The sequence below is a fragment of the Callospermophilus lateralis genome, chromosome 13 (assembly GCF_048772815.1).
Source record: "Callospermophilus lateralis isolate mCalLat2 chromosome 13, mCalLat2.hap1, whole genome shotgun sequence".
Lineage (NCBI taxonomy): Eukaryota > Metazoa > Chordata > Mammalia > Rodentia > Sciuridae > Callospermophilus > Callospermophilus lateralis.
In genome coordinates this window covers 87,306,694-87,323,422 of record NC_135317.1, presented here as the reverse complement: position 1 = coordinate 87,323,422, position 16,729 = coordinate 87,306,694, and the positions used below count along the sequence as shown (strand labels likewise).

Genomic DNA, 16,729 nt, shown 5'->3' with positions numbered 1-16,729 from the left:
GAAGAGAATTAAAAAGAAGCATCTTTAGTAAATCTTCCCTGATCTCAGTCACAACTGATCTCTTATTTCATCTAAAATGGTTGCTATTTTTGTGGATAAGAGTAAGGTAGGTAGGAGAAGAAAACCATCTCCTTCTTACTATTAAAAACAGTAGCCACATCCCTAAGTCCCCACTTTCCTTTTTAAAAGTCTCTTCCTTGTCCCCATTTCAAGAGTTTAAGAACCCTCTTAATAAAGAAAACTCCTGGGCTGGGGTTGTGGCTTAGTGGTAGAATGCTTGCCTAGCATGTGTGAGCTACTGAGTTCGATCCTTAGCACCACATATAAATAAAATGAATAAAAATAAAGGTCCATCAATGTCTAAAAAAAATTTGAAAAAAAGAAAGAAAACTCCTGTGGTCTTCCATTTGCAGATACAGGGTCAATGATTGAGGGTACCAAGGTAAAGGGTAAGGACAGGCTCCAAGAGGAACTCTAATCACAGAGATTGGGTAAGGGGAAAATTCTTTCTGGCATCTATACTGAAACCTTAAACTTTAAGTTTCCCAAGAAGCAAGATGACAACGTATAGGCAAATTCTGAATTACAACTAATGTACATTATCTATTAAATATGCTTTTGTATAATGACCTATTAGTCATGCTTTTAAGATAAAATATTCCATGTTCTAACACTACAATCTACAAGTGAATTTTGTGCAAAACCTACCAATCAGTACTTCGTGGATACAGAATTATAATCTTGGGACTGAATCCCTTATTAGTGACTCTGTATGAGCCTCGGGTCCTATAAAACTAGAATAATACCTATCTCACAGGATTGAAAAGACTTAAAGGAGATAATGTACTCAGGTAATTCAAATAAAATAAATAGACAAATCTTAGTAACCTCAATAGATTTAAGTATAGGTATATTACTTTTTTTTCTTTTTGTTTTTGTACTGGGGATTGAACCCAGCAGTATTTTACCAGTGAAGGACATGCCCAGCTCTTTTATCTTTTTTTTTTTTTTTTTTTTTTTTAACTTTTTGGTTTTTTTGGTGGTGCTAGGGATCGAACCCAGGGCCTTGTGCATGCGAGGAGGCAAGCACTCTATCAACTGCACTATATTCCCAGCCCAAGCTCCTTTTATTGTGAGACAGGGTCTTGCTATTTTGTTTTGTTTGTTATAATAGGAACTAAAACCAGGAGCACTCTACCATGGACAGACATACCCAGCTCTTTTAATTTTGAGACAGGGTCTCACTAAGTTGTCCAGGTGGGCCTCAAATTTGCAATCCTACTGCCTCAGCTTCCCAAGCTGTTGGGATTACAGGCACGTGTTACCATGCCTGGCTCGTTTAACACAACTAAAACTTTACTTACTTTAATTTTTCAAAATTTTCAGGCTCTAAACTCCATATTTCTTCTACTTGGGCTCCTCGGCAACCTGAAATAAGAAATTATTTTGTTTAGAAAACAAAATAACTCATTTCTCCTTCATCATTAAATATTAACTAAAAGAAAGGTATACTTGGGTTCAATAGGACATGGACAAATTAAAATGGAAAAATGTGATGTATTAATTAAAATGATAAAATAAAAATATTATATATTTTTAAAAGTTTCAAGAGTTTAATTTTCATTACATCAGCACCCTACAACTGTTCCTTCTATCTCTCAATCTTTGGCTCTTCTTCATCTGTTAAGTCCCCACCCACCCCCACCCACCCCCACCCCCCCACCCCCCCTACCCCCACTCCCCCCACCCCCCCACCCCCACCCCCGCCCTCTGTCTTTAGCCCTTCCTCCCTACCAAACTGTACACTTTTTCCTTCTGGCAAAGTAAATAGCTACCACTTAAATGACTTTCAAACCACACCTATAGTTCTGATCTTTTTCCTAAACTCCAATTATATACTTTCAACTACTTCAAAGTCACTCCCACCCCTATTCAAACATACATTTCTTCTAGGACAATGATTTTCAACCAGGGTGATTTTGACCCCCAGAGAACATCTAGCAATGCCTACAGAGATTTTTTTTTTTTTTTTGTCACTATTGTCATGGGGCAGAGAATGGGGGGAGATCACTACTGGCATCTAGTGGGCAGAGATGAGAAATGCCTATAAACATATTACATTATACAGGAAAACTCTGACAAACATTATCTGGCTGCATATCCCAGCTACTGAGGAGGCTGAGGCAGGCTGAGGGAGGAAGAGAATAATCTAGCCCAAAATGTAAATAGTGCCAATCAAAGTTGAGAAACACTACTGTAGCAGCAAGTATCATAGTAATCACGTATGAACACTTGGGTCTTCAAATTGCTAGACTGAATTATTTCTGCTTCGTTTACCAGGTATGTGACTATTTAACCTCTCCATTTCCCATACTCAGAGATTTGCTGTGAGGAATAAATGACAGAAAGCATGAGATATATTTAACATAGTGCCTAGTATAGTCTAATATTAACTAGCATAATTATCACAATACAGAAAAACAACTCTATTTACCAGTATCTCCTATGTGTAAAGTGTGTTAATACGTTTTCTCTAATCTTTGAAAGGCCAGACTCCCCTCTCTCCCTTGGAAAGAAATCTCTTTGAATACTTGTATACTTCTAGGGCAAGTTAGTGACCTGAGTTTACTCCGTGGAAAGGCAAGAATTTAATGAATGATGCTTTGTGGATGTAAAGTGGTTTGCTTAAATTCACTATGGCTAGTATATGCCAGGAAACTAATCAAAACCCTTATAAAAATCTGGGCACTTTGTACTACTTCAGATTATTTTCAACTGAGAGTTGGAGAAATCTTTAAACTACCTATTAAAAAAACAGCTAAAAAAATTGATTGAGAGTGATAGATATTCACATATAATCAAGTGGGAGGGGGGAATCTCACAAACTTGAATTTCTGTACAAGTATTAATGAGGGAAGAGGACACTGTGCAATTATTAACACTGGTTACTGCAATCAGAAATCGATTATAAAAAGAAAGACCAAACATTAAAACACTGTATATTATTATCATACCACAATAAAAAAGAAAAAAACCACTGAATCAAAGTACTCCAAAATATTGTACACAAGTGGAATTTCAAATTGTGACAATGCTTAAATAATCTTATGTCAAACACAAATAAGTGTAAGGAAAACACAGTACTCAAATGTTAGCAACTACTTCCTTACACATATATTTAATATTTAATACAGCATGGAAATAGAATAAGCAATGATTTCAGAGATCTGAATCCTAATCCCAGCACTGCCCTAAAATTCTTAACCTTGAGCAAAAACATAATTTTTTTCCCCAATACACATATAAAACAAGGATATTTGTTAGAGTCTGTAAACAAGTCAGGATGGTGCCTGGCATTTTGCCAGGGGAATGTTAGAGTCTGTAAACAAGTCAGGATGGCGCCTGATATTTTGCCAGGGGGAGGGATTTGTGAGTTAACACCAGCAAGCCATTAAGTGTGGAGATTCCTTATTGGTTGACTGCTGTATCTAGTTTATGTTAATTAAGATAAGCTGTGTGGAATGTATAAATACCGCTCCTGTCCTACAATAAACAGCTCCTACTCCTGCTGTATCAATCTACACAAGTTGCTTGTCACACCACCACCACCTCCCCCCCGCCCACCCCCTTATTTTGCTGCAGCTGGACTGCGGCAGATATTACCTGCTTCATCTAATATACAAAATTCTTGTGAGATATTAAGGTTATAAAACACTAAACACAGCAACTTAATGCAAACCCCCTAATATTATATATTAAATAAAAAATTAGGGAGGAGAGGAAGTTTTATGTTTTTTTGGTTTTTTTAAGTTAGTGAAATATTGGCATTTACCAAACATCTTTGGTGTGCCAAGCACAATACTAGGCCATGGCAAGGACAGAAGTTAATAAATTACTATCAACAATACTTAAAAACCTCACAAATCTAGTAAACAAGGACAATACAGCATGCATATATTAGATATGAAAGGTACACAGGGCATGGTCTAGAAGTTCAGAGGTAGGAATGAGCATTACTATATGCACTGATTTAAAAAAAAACTTTTATTATATAAACTGGGTCTTAAATAGGATGATTTATGCTTTGTCAGTATTCCAAAGTGAAAGGGGTTACTGAATTAAAATGGTACAAGTTTTGAAATATTTATATACTGAATAACACATCTGTATGATAATACTGGTGGGTCTAATAAACAGTTCTATTCTAAACCTAGTTTCAAAAATAGTTTCCTTGGACCGGGGTTGTAGCTCAGTGGTAGAGCACTTGCCTAGCATGAGTGAGGCACTGGGTCAATCCTCAACAACATATATAAATAAATAAAATAAGGGTCCATCGACAACTAAAAAAATATTTTTAAAAAAAGTTTTCTTAAAAATAAATCTGGAGGGCTGGGGTTGTGGCTCAGTAGTAAAGCACTTGCCTAGCTCATGAGAGGCACTGGGTTCAATCCTCAGCACTACATGAAAAAATAAACAAATACAATTTAAAAATTAAAAATGAGTCTGGAAGCTTCTTCACAAAGAAAATATTGGGGGGGGGGGTGCAGGAAGCTCTCCCAAACTGTCACCAGAGCCTTAAATTTAATCAACTGCTATAGGTATGCTAACTTCCAACAGTTTTGATAATTTTTGATCCCCCTAAATTACCAAAACTACCGAAAGTAGTAAGGATGGTCACAGCCTCTACATCCCCAACAAAGAATATCCCCAGATGTTTTCCACAACCCATTTCTCAGTTGTCCCATGGTGCAGATAAATGCCATTTGGCTGGTGATATGACCAAATAGGAAAAACTGATTAACAGTCTCAAGCAACCTCTTCAAAAACAAGGCTAGAAAATAATTTGAACTGAATTGGGTATTTCCCTAAATTGGAGATACTCTACTGAACTGGTCCCATTTTTTTTGGGGGGGGGGGCAACAATTATAATCAACACTTTGCTTCTATCCTCAAAACAAAATGAGACACTCAATTGAACTGATCCCATTTGGGGGGGGCACAACAATTATAATCAACACTTGTGAACCTCCAAGACTATATACTTTTTATTTCTTGTGTGAAATCCAGATCTTAATTTGCCTCTATTCAAAACAAAATGAAATACACCTTAGGAAATACACCGGGTATGGTGGCACATGCCCGCAATCCCAGAACTTAGGAGGCTGAGGCAGGAGGATCATGGGCAGCCTTACAACTTAGTGAGACCATGTCTCAATTAAATAAATATGAGGCTGGGGTTGTGGCTCAGCAGCAGAGCATTCACCTACTACGTTGCAAGGCCCTGACTCCTCAGCACACATAAAAATAATAAGTAAAGAAAATAAAGGTACTGTGTCCAGCTACAACTAAAAAATATATTTTTAAAAAATAAAATTAAATAAATAAAAGGACTGGGGGATATAGCTCAGTGCTAAAGTGTCCCTGGTTCAATCCCCTGTACCCAAAAAAGAAGTGATTATCATAAGCTTTTCTCTTAATAAAATACCATCTTAGACTCAAAGGTCATTTGGATCTGCATTAATGAATATGTCAGCTGTTATTAATGATGAAATTACTTCAGAATTGCTCTGTCATGCCAAACTGGGGTGAAAAAGAAATCACTAATACACCCTGCTATACCTGGGTTAATATTCTGAACCAAACGGAAAGGCCAACACCAAATTTGTCTCTTGTACATACTACAAGATATTAACAGATTTGGTATTGATCATGCTGGTCAGGTTACACTAATCTAAGTGTCTGAAGGAATGCTGGTTTGGGGTAGAAAGGAATTGTAAATTTTGGTGGGAAACAATTCTCAATGGGTTTCTCCTGTTTTGTTTGAAATCTTTACATTTATGTTGACTATGGATACAGGTTTACTGTTTCCTTTTCTTATAGTCTGGTTTGGGCAAGGTAATATCTGCTCTCATAGAATGATTTTGGTATTATTTTTCCATTTTGGGGGGGTATGGGGTGTGGGGTACTGGAGATTGAACTTAGGAGCAATCGACCACTGAGTCACATCCCCAGCCCTATTTTGCATCTTATATTTTATTTAGAGACACAGTCTGAATTGCATAGAGCCTTGCTTTCTGAACTCACAATCCTCCTGTCTCAGCCTCCCAAACCACTGGGATTACAGGTCACCAAGCCTGGTTACATTTTTTTTTTTTTTTTTTTTTAATTTGCAGAGTTGGTATTACTTATGTCTTAGTTAAAATAAAATCTTTGTTTTACTATGATACTACATTTCACTAAAATTTATATTTATAAATTCACTGCTTCCACAAATAATTTCCTCTCTAATGATGAACTTTCAAAATGAATTTGCAACAGCATTCACAATATAATCATATACTTCACTTTCAAAACAGTTAAAATTCCAAAAGCTTAGAGGGGGTTTTGGTACTGGGAATTGAATCCAGGGGTGCTTTACCACTGAGCTACATTCCCAGTTCTTTTAAATTTTTATTTTGAGACAGGGTCTCACTAAGTTGCTAAGTGCCTTGTTAAGTTGCTAAGGCTGGCTTTGAACTTGAGATTATCCCGCCTCAGCCTCCCAAGTCACTAGGTTTATAGGAATGCGCCACTATGCTCCACCAAAGTTTTTTTAGTTGATGAATTGAATGGGAAAAAAATGAAAATGATTGGAAAAATTGGATTTTTTTCTTTGAAGTATCTAATTTTTTTTGTAACGTTCCTTTGCTAATGGAGCCAATCCATCAACAGTTATTTTTTTCATTTGTGCTTATAAAAGTGGACTTATATATCACTCTGATGCATGACTTTATTTAAATCATTTTCAAATTCCAAGCTTTTTGCACATATGAAATTGAAACAATAGCTGATGATGGACTGAATTGATTTTAAAATAAAATTACCTAGCACCATATTTCTGAAAGTCAATTTTAACATGTCACAACAGTTAAGCTTTTGAAGGTAAACTTTATGGCTACACTTGCACACATCGGTGTTATGTCCAAAACTGATCTCGTTTTCTTGTCCTTCATGTCTGCTCTTCTGTAATCGTCTCCACCAGCGCCCAAAGCTGATTTTTTCTTTTCATGTAGGAGAAATATACTACCACTCAACCTGTACTTTAAGGTTGGCAGCCCTGAGAATTCCTTTTTTTAATGTAGCATGTAATGGATGTACTCCTGCTCCACAAAGAGGAGAAGGCATTTCCACATGCAACTAGTGATTTAAACACAGAAAAATTATTGAATCTATGTTCTCCTATCTCACTACTTTTTCATCTGAAGTCAATGGTCAAGCCAATCACCTCAAACTGACCTTCTCTCACTTCATTCTAATTTGCTCTGCACTCCACAAGCATAGTAAACCTTAATTATAAAGATAATTTCATTTGAATATATTTGAACTTCATTCAAGGATCTTTGACAGTAAGTCCCCAGTGACTATAGGGCAACCAGACTGTACCATATGGCACACAATCTGGCCTCAGTTTACCTGATCAGCTTCAGATTCAAATACTTTCCCTGACCATTATATCATATTTTAGTCACTTTGCTAGCTGTTCCCTAATCTATATACAAATAACACCATCAGTTTATGCTTCTCTTCTGTCCATGCTCTTCATGACCTGTGTTCTTAGTTTGTGAATATTCTTGGCATAGCAATTAAGACACCATAGGAGTTTGTCAGTTGTTCAGAATAGCAGTCAGATTATTCACATTAATAACTCCCAATCCTTACCAGTGTGCCTGAGATATAATAGTTGAACATGTGCTAGAAAAATGATATTCCAAATATACAGCTATGTACTACATTGACATTTAATTTCTGTCCTGAATAACAAGTTTTAACACAATGGTTCCAAATAATACTTGAGGAAATGTAACAAATATGAACTTATTTTCCCAAAAAAGAGGGTGGGAACAATTGAGAGGGAAGGCTAAAAAGTATGGAAGTATGTGCTGAGTAGTATGGAAGAAAACGATTAAAGCTAGAAAGAAATTATGAGGAAAGCATGTGGCCTCTAATGTAGAGTACTACATCAAGAAAGCTCACTTCACCGGAAGCCAAAAATGCCCAGGGAGCCAAAGAACCAGAGAAGTAGTCTGTCAGGCCCACGCAGTCAGCGTATGTGGAAGAGTTAAGGTGTTCTGCTTTGAGTAACTAGAATCTCGAGTTCCTGAGCGGCTTGGGCCTTGGACACCACCCTGAAGACACACCCTGGACTGGCTTCTTCCGATAAGGCTGATGGCCTAAGTGATGCACCTGACCACACTGCCCTGGGACAGGAGGCTTCGCAGAGAAAACAGTGGAAAGGGAAGGACAGGTGCATCAAGAATTGGGGCGGGAAGGCCCTACCGATTCCTGAGCATACAGCAGTGCACAACATAGGCACGATCCTTGCCCTCGTGGTGTGGCTCTCAAGATGACTGTGGAAACGCGACTGCCCCTGACGGACGAGGCAGCATAAGCCCTAGATTCCCCCTCCCAGATTCCAGGTTCCTGAAGTCATTTCTGATCAGAAGCGGGGCGGCGGTGGCCGCAGGTGGCCACTCCATGCCCAGCTTGGGCCTCCTCCCGTGACCCCCCCGGCCCAGGACGGTCCCATTGGTTCTCACCGAATCCTTTAATGAGCTCGGTGAAGACCCCGGGGTCGCTTTCCATGAGGCACCACTCCCCGGCATTGCCCGTCATGGCCCCGGCCACACACCGCCCCGCTCCACCTCGCGTTCTCGGCAGCCCCCCGCACCAGCTGCCGCCGGCCACAGATCTCAGCAAACCCGCCGCCGAGCTCGTCAACCACACGTCACCCCGCCTACTTCCCGACAGCCTCCGGGCGCCGTCACCTGCAGCGCGACCCAGCGCAGGAAGACGCTCTAGCTACCCAGGAGACATCGAAACTCTAGGCCTCGCGGGAACCAGCGGCCCGTTCGAAAGGGGCGGGGACCTGAGGAGAAAGGGCGGAGATTCAGAGCTTCGGAGGAGGTAACATCCGGGATCCTCGCCGTCTGGAGGGAGGGCGGTGCAGGAGAAGAGGGGCGGGGCTCGCTTCGGAGAACCGAACGTAGAAGTCCCGGCGGTGTTTGTCCGGCTGTGGCTGCCAGTCCTTCTGCTGCTTTTGGTTTTTTCTCAGTGCTACGCAGGGCTTCTTCTGGCGGCCCTGTGGGTCCCGAGGGTCGGCCGCCAGGCACAGGTAAGGAAAATGCGGGCGGGGACTGGCAGCTGAAGGCCCTTTGTGCGGTCTGAGCAACCCCGGGACGCGCAGGGTCTGACCGGTCCTCCATCCCAGCTGCAGAGGCCGGGGCAGACACTTCGCCAACCATCGTTCTCTCCCTCCCTGCTTCCGCGCCCTACACACTCTGGGTAGCGAACCATCATCGCTCTGGAGCGTTCTCTTTGAGCTCGGCCTGGACGCTCCGAAGGGCGGGTCCTTTCCGAATCCGGGATTGCTCGAGTCTCTACATGCATAGCTCCCACAGGCCGGCGTCTAGAGGTCTGGCTTCACTCCTCCTCTTTCTCCTCCTCCCGCGGCTTCTGCGCGCAGAGGCGTTGTCTTGGATTCTGGGTTTTGGAAGAAGGTGCTTTGTAGGAAGACAGAAGGCGAATTTATCTTAGAGAAAATGAAACACTGAATTTTTTTTGGGGGGGGGTCCCCCTATGAATTAAGACCAAACTTTATCATGCTCAGAAAGGAAACTTTTTTGCCGGCGCCAAAGAAGCTGACAGCAAAAATTGCCCCTTCCTCGGGTCTAACACACGCTAACAATTTGCATATGTACGTTTCCTGCCTTTTGTCTTATTTTGCACTCTCTTCTTCCCTGCCTCCCTCCAAAAGTTCTGCTCACCTTCAGGGACTGGGAAGATAGAACTTTTAAAACAATTTTCTTGTGTCTTCTTTCAAAGCTGGCTTTAAATAAAACCTGTTACCTACCAATTTGACTTTGAATATTTCTAATATTAGAACCTCCGACTAACAAATAACGGGGGAGAGGAGAGACATCTCTTCTAAAAGCTCATGGGGATGATAGACTGGTGCAAGGGGATGCGATACCTCTAAGGAAAATTATGTTTTAATACATATAGCATATTAATCTGAAACATTTGGTATGATTCTAAAACTAGAAGAAGAATGGAACAAAAAATGGCTACTTTAACTGAATCACCCTCATTCATCATGTTCTTACAGGGTACTGTAGTATTAAGTCTTGAATATGTGTGTGCTGAAGCATTTTCCAAGACAGGCCTTTGGCTTGGAGGGGAGAGTGCTTTAGTGGATAGAACTCTTGACTTCTTCCTTCTCAAACCCTTGAGTTAGGGAGGATTGTGCTACAGATTTTGTGTGAAGCTGCAAAACACATGGTAAATTTTACAGAAAGAAAGAACAGCTTTTGTAAAACAAGCCTGAGTATATTGTGGAGCAGAAGCCAAAGTCTATGATTTGTTTGTTAGTTTGTTTTGGTTGGGTTTTTGTGTGTGTGTGTGTGTGTGTGTGTGTGTGCGTGCGCGCGCGCGCATGCTGGGGAACCACTGAGCCACATCCAGCCCTATTTGTATTTTATTTAGTGACAGGGTCTCAATGAGTTGCTTAGTGCCCTGCCATTGTTGAGGCTGGCTTTGAACTCATGATCCTCCTGCCTCAGCTTCCAGAGCCGCTGAGATTACAGGCGTTTGCCACATCACCCAGCTGTTTGTTGTATTATTGACAAATACTTTTTTGAAGCCAGAATTTGCTCCCTAGACACTACCCACAAGTTAGTGTTCTCAAAATCTGCACTTGAGATATTTATTTGGAAAATTTTGAGTCTCGTAAGTCTAGCCTTATTTCCTTATGAACCATAACTATAATGATTTCTTCAGTTGTGTTGACATTTAATACTGAGATTTCACATAAAAAGCCGTATTTCTAAATCTGAAAAATGAGATCTGGCAACCAGTTGACATCTTTGTTTAGACTACAATGATGACACATTTGCTGCAATTCCTTACTAGTTCCTATTGTATTACCCTTGATTTGATCCACTTATTTCTGTTTCCTGTCTGTATGGTAGAGATATTTGAATATGTGGCCCTAGTCTTCATAGTGTATGTGTGTGTATTTATATATGTGTTTTATTTTTCAATGATTATAATTACAAATGTCAATCGTAACTGCATTTTAAAAGGAATAAACTGTAAATTTGTTTGACTCTTTGGTGTGAAAGTTAACATTTTTAAGTAACAGATTAAGAGACATTCACCTCCAGTGGCTCAGGAGGCTGAAGCAGGAGGATCCAATCGCAAGGTCAAAGCCAGCCTCAGCAATTTAACAAGGCTTTAAGTAACTCAGTGAGACCTTGTCTCTAAATAAAATACAAAAAAGGGCTGGAGTTGTGGTTCAAGGGTTAAGCACCTCTGGATTTACTCCCCAGTACCAAAAAAAAAAAAAAAAAATAGAGAAAGAGAGAGAGAAAGATATTTGACTATTAAACTCAAGAAAAAATTGTGATTTTTAATTAGTTACTGGTAAAAGACGCTATGTGTATTGTTTTCTAATGAATGAAGCGGAAGGAAATGCTATTACATAGTGTGTTCTACTAGCATTTATTCTGCATTCTAAATTAAATCAAGACAGAAATAGCCAGAATATAAGACATCCATAATTGATTTAAAATGTGGTCATACTTTTAATAGAATTGTGATTTAACTTCTCCCCAAGATTTTAATTTTTTAGAGGTTTAATGAATTCAGCTGTTTTAGATCCTTCAGAGTGGTGGGTATAAGAGATTAGGACAGACCAAAGAATAACTATATTTCTGCTGTTAATTTGGATTTACAACACTTCAGAAGTAGATTAACTCCTGACTAGTCTCTGACCTCACTCCCTGACCTACTGCATTCTAAACCACTGGCAATGGAGCTTAAGCCTTTTGTGAAGGAGATGATGATAGCATAAAAAAGAAGAAATTAAATTGCTGTGTATGTCTGTATGTATCTCATATTGCTTTCTAAAGTCAAATATAAGAAGTATTAGGCTAAATATCACTTTTGCATAATGATTTTTCTGCTGCTTTCCACTTTGATAGTTGATAACTTTGCCATACATTTCACCTAGCCAATTTTTAATTTCTATTTTCCTAATAAAAAGGTTTAGGATATAATCCCCAAGTCATGAAGTCATTATTTTAAAGTATCCAGTGCAGTGATGGTTTTTAATATATTCACAGAATTATGCAACCATCACCAATATGTTATTTCAAAACATTTCTAACACCTCAATAGAAATTCCTCTGTTAGCAGTCACTCCCCCAGTTTTCCCTGCCCCTAGCTTCTGGTAACTATTAGTGTGTTGTTTTTTTTTTTTTTAATCTATGAATTTGCTTATTCAATCTCATATAAATGGAACACATAGCCTTTTGTGACTGGCTTTATTCAAGTAACATGTTTTCAAGCTTTGTTCAAATTTTAGCATGTATCAGTACTGAATCCCTTTTTAATTGCAAAATAGTAGTCCATTGTATGGATATACCACTGTTTTAATCTTTTCTCAGTTGATCATGATTTGGTTTGTTTCTGGGTTTTGTCTATTACATGATGTTGATAAGAACATTTGTCTACAAGTTTTTGTAGGGACACACATTTTCATTTCTCTTGAATCTCTTGGTCATATGGAAACCATATATAAACTTTTGAGTAACTACTAGACTTTTTTTTTAGTTACCAGACTTTAAAATAAAAAAAAATTTTAAAAATGCCTGCATGATTTATATTCCAACTAGTGGCATAAGAGGGTTTCAATTTCTAAATTTTTACCAACACTTAAAATATTGTCCTTTTGAGGATAGCCATCCTAGAGGATGTGAAGTGGTATCTCCTTGTGGTTTTGTTTTGCAGTGCTGACGATCAGTTCCAGGGCCTTACTAATGCTAGATAAGTGCTTTACATGAGCTATACTATACCCCCAGCCTATCACTGTGGGTTTTTTTTTTTTTTTTTTTTTTTAATGGAGGTGGTGGTTACCAGGGATTGAACCAGGGCATTCAAACTGAGCTATACACATCCCCAGCCCTGTTTTGTATTTTTTATAGAGACAGGGTCTCATTGAGTTGCTTAGCGCTTTGCTTTTGCTGAGGCTGGCATTGATCCTTCTGTCTCAGCTTCCTGAGTGGCTGGGATTATACGCGTCAGCTTATCATTGTGGTTTTTATTTACGTATACTGATGATTGATGATCTTCATTATATATCTTTGTTCATTGTATCCAATGATTTGGAGAATTATATGTTCAGATTCTTTGACCATTTGCGTATCTTTGGAGAAATAACTGTCCAAAACCTTTGCCTGTTTAATTGAGTTACAATTGTGTTATTTATATATTTTATATATACCTATGATTAGCAAATACTTTCTCTGTTCCATGGGTTATTGTATTGTTTTCTTTGTAGTGTCCCTTGAAATGTGAGTTTTAAATTTTGATGAAGTCCAGTTTGGTTTTTTCTTTTGTCACTTGTGCCTTTGGTTCTGTATTCTAATACCAATTCTCTTGACACCTTGTTCTGCAGTTCAGTTCAATTCTGATACTAACTACCTGGAATTAGTATCACATTCCACAAGTAAAAAGGCAAAGTCCTTAAAACTTCCCTTGATTGAGATACCAGTTGCAGGTGGATTCCCCAGCTACCCACACTTTTACCCTGCCAACTACAAATTCAAGGTTTCCACAAAACTTTCAAGATTAATTCATTAGAATGACTCATGTAATTTACTCAACAGTGATAGACTTAGGAGTGCAGTTTTATTTTAAAGGGTACAACTTTAGAGCCCACAGTGAGTCACTTTGTTAGTATAACAAAGACTCCTACACTCAGGAAATTCCAGGGGTTTTTGAGAGACTACCAGGAACCAAGTACAAAGACCAGATGTTCTTTATTATACCACAGTGTCATATTACTGTCCCATGGCAAAAGGTGCAACCCAGTGGAGGGGGAGGGGAGAGATAAAGAATTTCCAGATGCTTCTGCCTTTGTCAATGCTTTATTCACTCAAATCACTCAATACATTTTTACTCTGTAGGTTCTTGTTTGTTTGTGGTGCTGGGGATTGAACCCAGGGCCTTGTGCATGCAAGACAAGCACTCTACCATCTGAGCGATATCCCCAGCCCTCTGTAGGTTCTTAATCAAGAAAATTACAATCCTTAATGCGAGGCACTGCAATAGACATAATCAGTTCACAGCAAACAATTCTAGATTAATTCTAAGCACTGCAGGCACACTTAATCATGACAGGCTCATGATAGACATTCCCTCTGCATGCTAAGTCTTAGATCAAAAGTCTCAAGCCTTTTGGCTTTAAGTCCAGCAGATGCACACTCATTCAGACTGTGGTGATCAGATCAGAAACCAAGGCAGGGGTGGAGCTTACTGCTGGCTGAGGAGAAGTCCTTTTCTCACCAGAGTTAAGAGGCTGCTGTAGAATTTGAGACTGGCAGAGGATCAGGCTGATGAGAAGGGTTGGGGTGTCAATCCAGGTCCTCATTAGGCTCTCCAACGTGAGAGCATCAGTGTTGGCTGGCTGAATGTATTCATTTGCTCCTTCATTTATACTAAATTTTGAAGCTTTTGACCACCCTTTTAATCCCTATCAGTTGCCACAGGTCTCTCAGTGAGGTCATTTATCCTGGGGTTAAAGTATATGGTCTGGTGATCTTCACCCTGATTTTTTTTGCCTTTCCCCCTTATGGGGCGAGGACTACATGCCAGAGACTTTACCCTGAGTTTGTCAGGGTAGGGAGAAGTGACTTGTTTTTTCCTGAGAGCCATACTGGAGGTCTCCTTTAGGCATCCCTGGTGAGACTGCAGGTTTCAAATTGGAGTTTTAAAATGGAGTTGCTTAGGCTCAGGCCTAAGGCCATCCTTAACATTACCTGGCCAATTTTAAAGTTAATTTGGCTATTAATAATCACTGACAACAAGGAGAGTAGCTTGAGACATGCTGCCACACTTTTTTCCATCTTCACTTTAAAAATTTGACCCTGGTAAATTTACATAAGCAAGTAGAGAATAAGGTGCCCTGGTTGTTAATGATCTGTTCCACTGTTCTATGGTGCATCCTGGAAACTATGGTCACATGAGCATATAGAAAGCTAAGCAGTTTCTGCTGAAGAAATGTTGAAAAGATTTGTTTTTGTGGTTGTCAGTGTAATATAGAAAAGGAAGAGTCTATTGATAAAGCTGTGAATAAGTACTAACTTTCTTATGTCCAGAGACAAAATTACAACAAATTTAAGGATCCTAATTGTTACTGAAAGGTCAGTCCTTGTCCCCAGTCCAGTAACTAGGACACGGTTTTGAGAAAAGAGAAAATAAAGTTTTATTGCTTTGCTAGCAAAGGAGAAACAGGACTCCAGTCCCAGAGGCTGTAATTCTGCCCATCCTGGGGAGGGGGAGGGTGTTAAAGAGGTGATTCAAAGGCTACATTTCATGTGATCTCTCGTCAGGAGCTGTAATTCACTTGTTAATTTGGAGATGATTGTTGCTGAGATCTTCTGGTGCCATCCCTGAAGTCTAAGTTGTTTAGTTCTCTGACTACAATGGGGAAGAAAGGTGATCCTGTTTCCCCTGTGATTAGGAAAGGGGAGAGGAAGAAGAGAAAGAAACTTGTCTGTTTTAAAATAAATTGCACTGGCAGAGCAGCAAAGACTTATGTTCAAAGCATAAAATGGACTAATTCTAGAATTGGACAACACCTTATTCTACAAAATAGATTGGTCCCACTAGGCATGTTTGTTTGGGGGAGGGGTTCTTTTGGTACTAGGGATTGAACCCAGAGGTACTTAACACCACTGAGTCACATCCCCAGTCCTTTTTTGAGACAGAGACTCATTAAGTTGCTAAGGCTGGTTTTGAATTTGTGATCCTCCTGCCTGAGGCTCCTGAGTTGCTGGCATTGCAGGTGTTCACCACTGCACCTGGTTGTTTTTCCCTGCTGTGACCAAAAGATCTGACAAGAACATTTGTAGAAAGAAAAATTTATTTGGCCCTCTACAGTTTCAGAGGTCTCAGTCCATAGACAGCCAACTCATTACCTATGGGCCTGGAGTGAGGCAGAACATCATGGCAGAAGGATGTGGTGGAGAAAAGCAGCTCAGAAGGTTACACAGCAAGCAGAGAGACCTCTGCTTACCAGAACAAAATATATACCCTAAAGGCATGCTCCCAATGACCTACCTCCTCTGGCCACACCCACCTGCCTAGAGTTACCACCCAGTTAATTCGTATTAGGGAATTAATGCGTTGATTAGGTTAAAGACTTTCATAAATGAATCATTTCACCTCTAAATATTCTTACATTTTTGATACATTAGCCTTGGGGGGACATGTCATATGTAAACCATACACTGGTAAACGTCAGGTTACTTCAGATTGCTTTTTTGTAAGGGTTAAAGAGATACTACCTTGCTGATTCAGATGAACTAGAATCTCCTGTTTTCAGGAAAATTTTGTCTGTTTTGAGATCTATCAGCTTCTTTAAATTTTCAGTTTGACTATGTGGTATTTAGCATGAATGACTCCATTTTGTTTTGGTCTGATCTATTAAAACCTAGTATAGGTGCTCAGAACAAGACGATGGCCTCCCATAATTTTTATTTAAATTTATAGTAGTGATTATAAGGGTTATATTTTAGAGATTACCTTTTTTCTAGACATCCTTTTTTTACTTAAATGTTTATTTTACTGCTTGTTCTACAAATGATACCTGAATACTTAATATTAAATATGTTTAAAAACCAGGAGA

At 39.4% G+C, this 16,729-nt stretch overlaps 2 protein-coding genes and 1 non-coding gene across 7 annotated transcripts in view; 1 reads left to right on the top strand and 2 right to left on the bottom strand.

Moving 5' to 3' along the window:
* Uchl5 (ubiquitin C-terminal hydrolase L5) overlaps nt 1–8,887 on the bottom strand; it is a 42,311-nt gene extending 33,424 nt beyond the window's left edge. For 2 of the 4 annotated variants that reach the window (XM_076831894.1, XM_076831895.1), the window contains exons 1-2: nt 8,577–8,884; nt 1,365–1,428 (exon numbers count right to left, since the gene is read on the bottom strand). In XM_076831894.1, the coding sequence (XP_076688009.1) occupies nt 1,365–1,428; nt 8,577–8,652 (140 nt within the window). In that variant the 5' untranslated portion in view covers nt 8,653–8,884. Of the gene's footprint in view, nt 1–1,364; nt 1,429–8,576 lie in introns of all 4 variants that reach the window. The other 2 variants (XM_076831896.1, XM_076831897.1) reach the window with 2 other exon arrangements.
* LOC143379750 (small nucleolar RNA U109) lies at nt 7,045–7,176 on the bottom strand. Its single transcript, XR_013088529.1, has one exon. It is a non-coding gene; the product is annotated as a small nucleolar RNA U109 (small nucleolar RNA).
* Nucleotides 8,888–9,003: 116 nt separating the features above from the next.
* Nucleotides 9,004–16,729, top strand: part of Ro60 (Ro60, Y RNA binding protein) — a 28,420-nt gene continuing 20,694 nt past the window's right edge. For both annotated transcript variants that reach the window (XM_076831892.1, XM_076831893.1), the window contains exon 1: nt 9,004–9,151. The gene's annotated coding sequence lies outside the window, so the exon portion shown is untranslated. The remainder of the gene's footprint in view (nt 9,152–16,729) is intronic.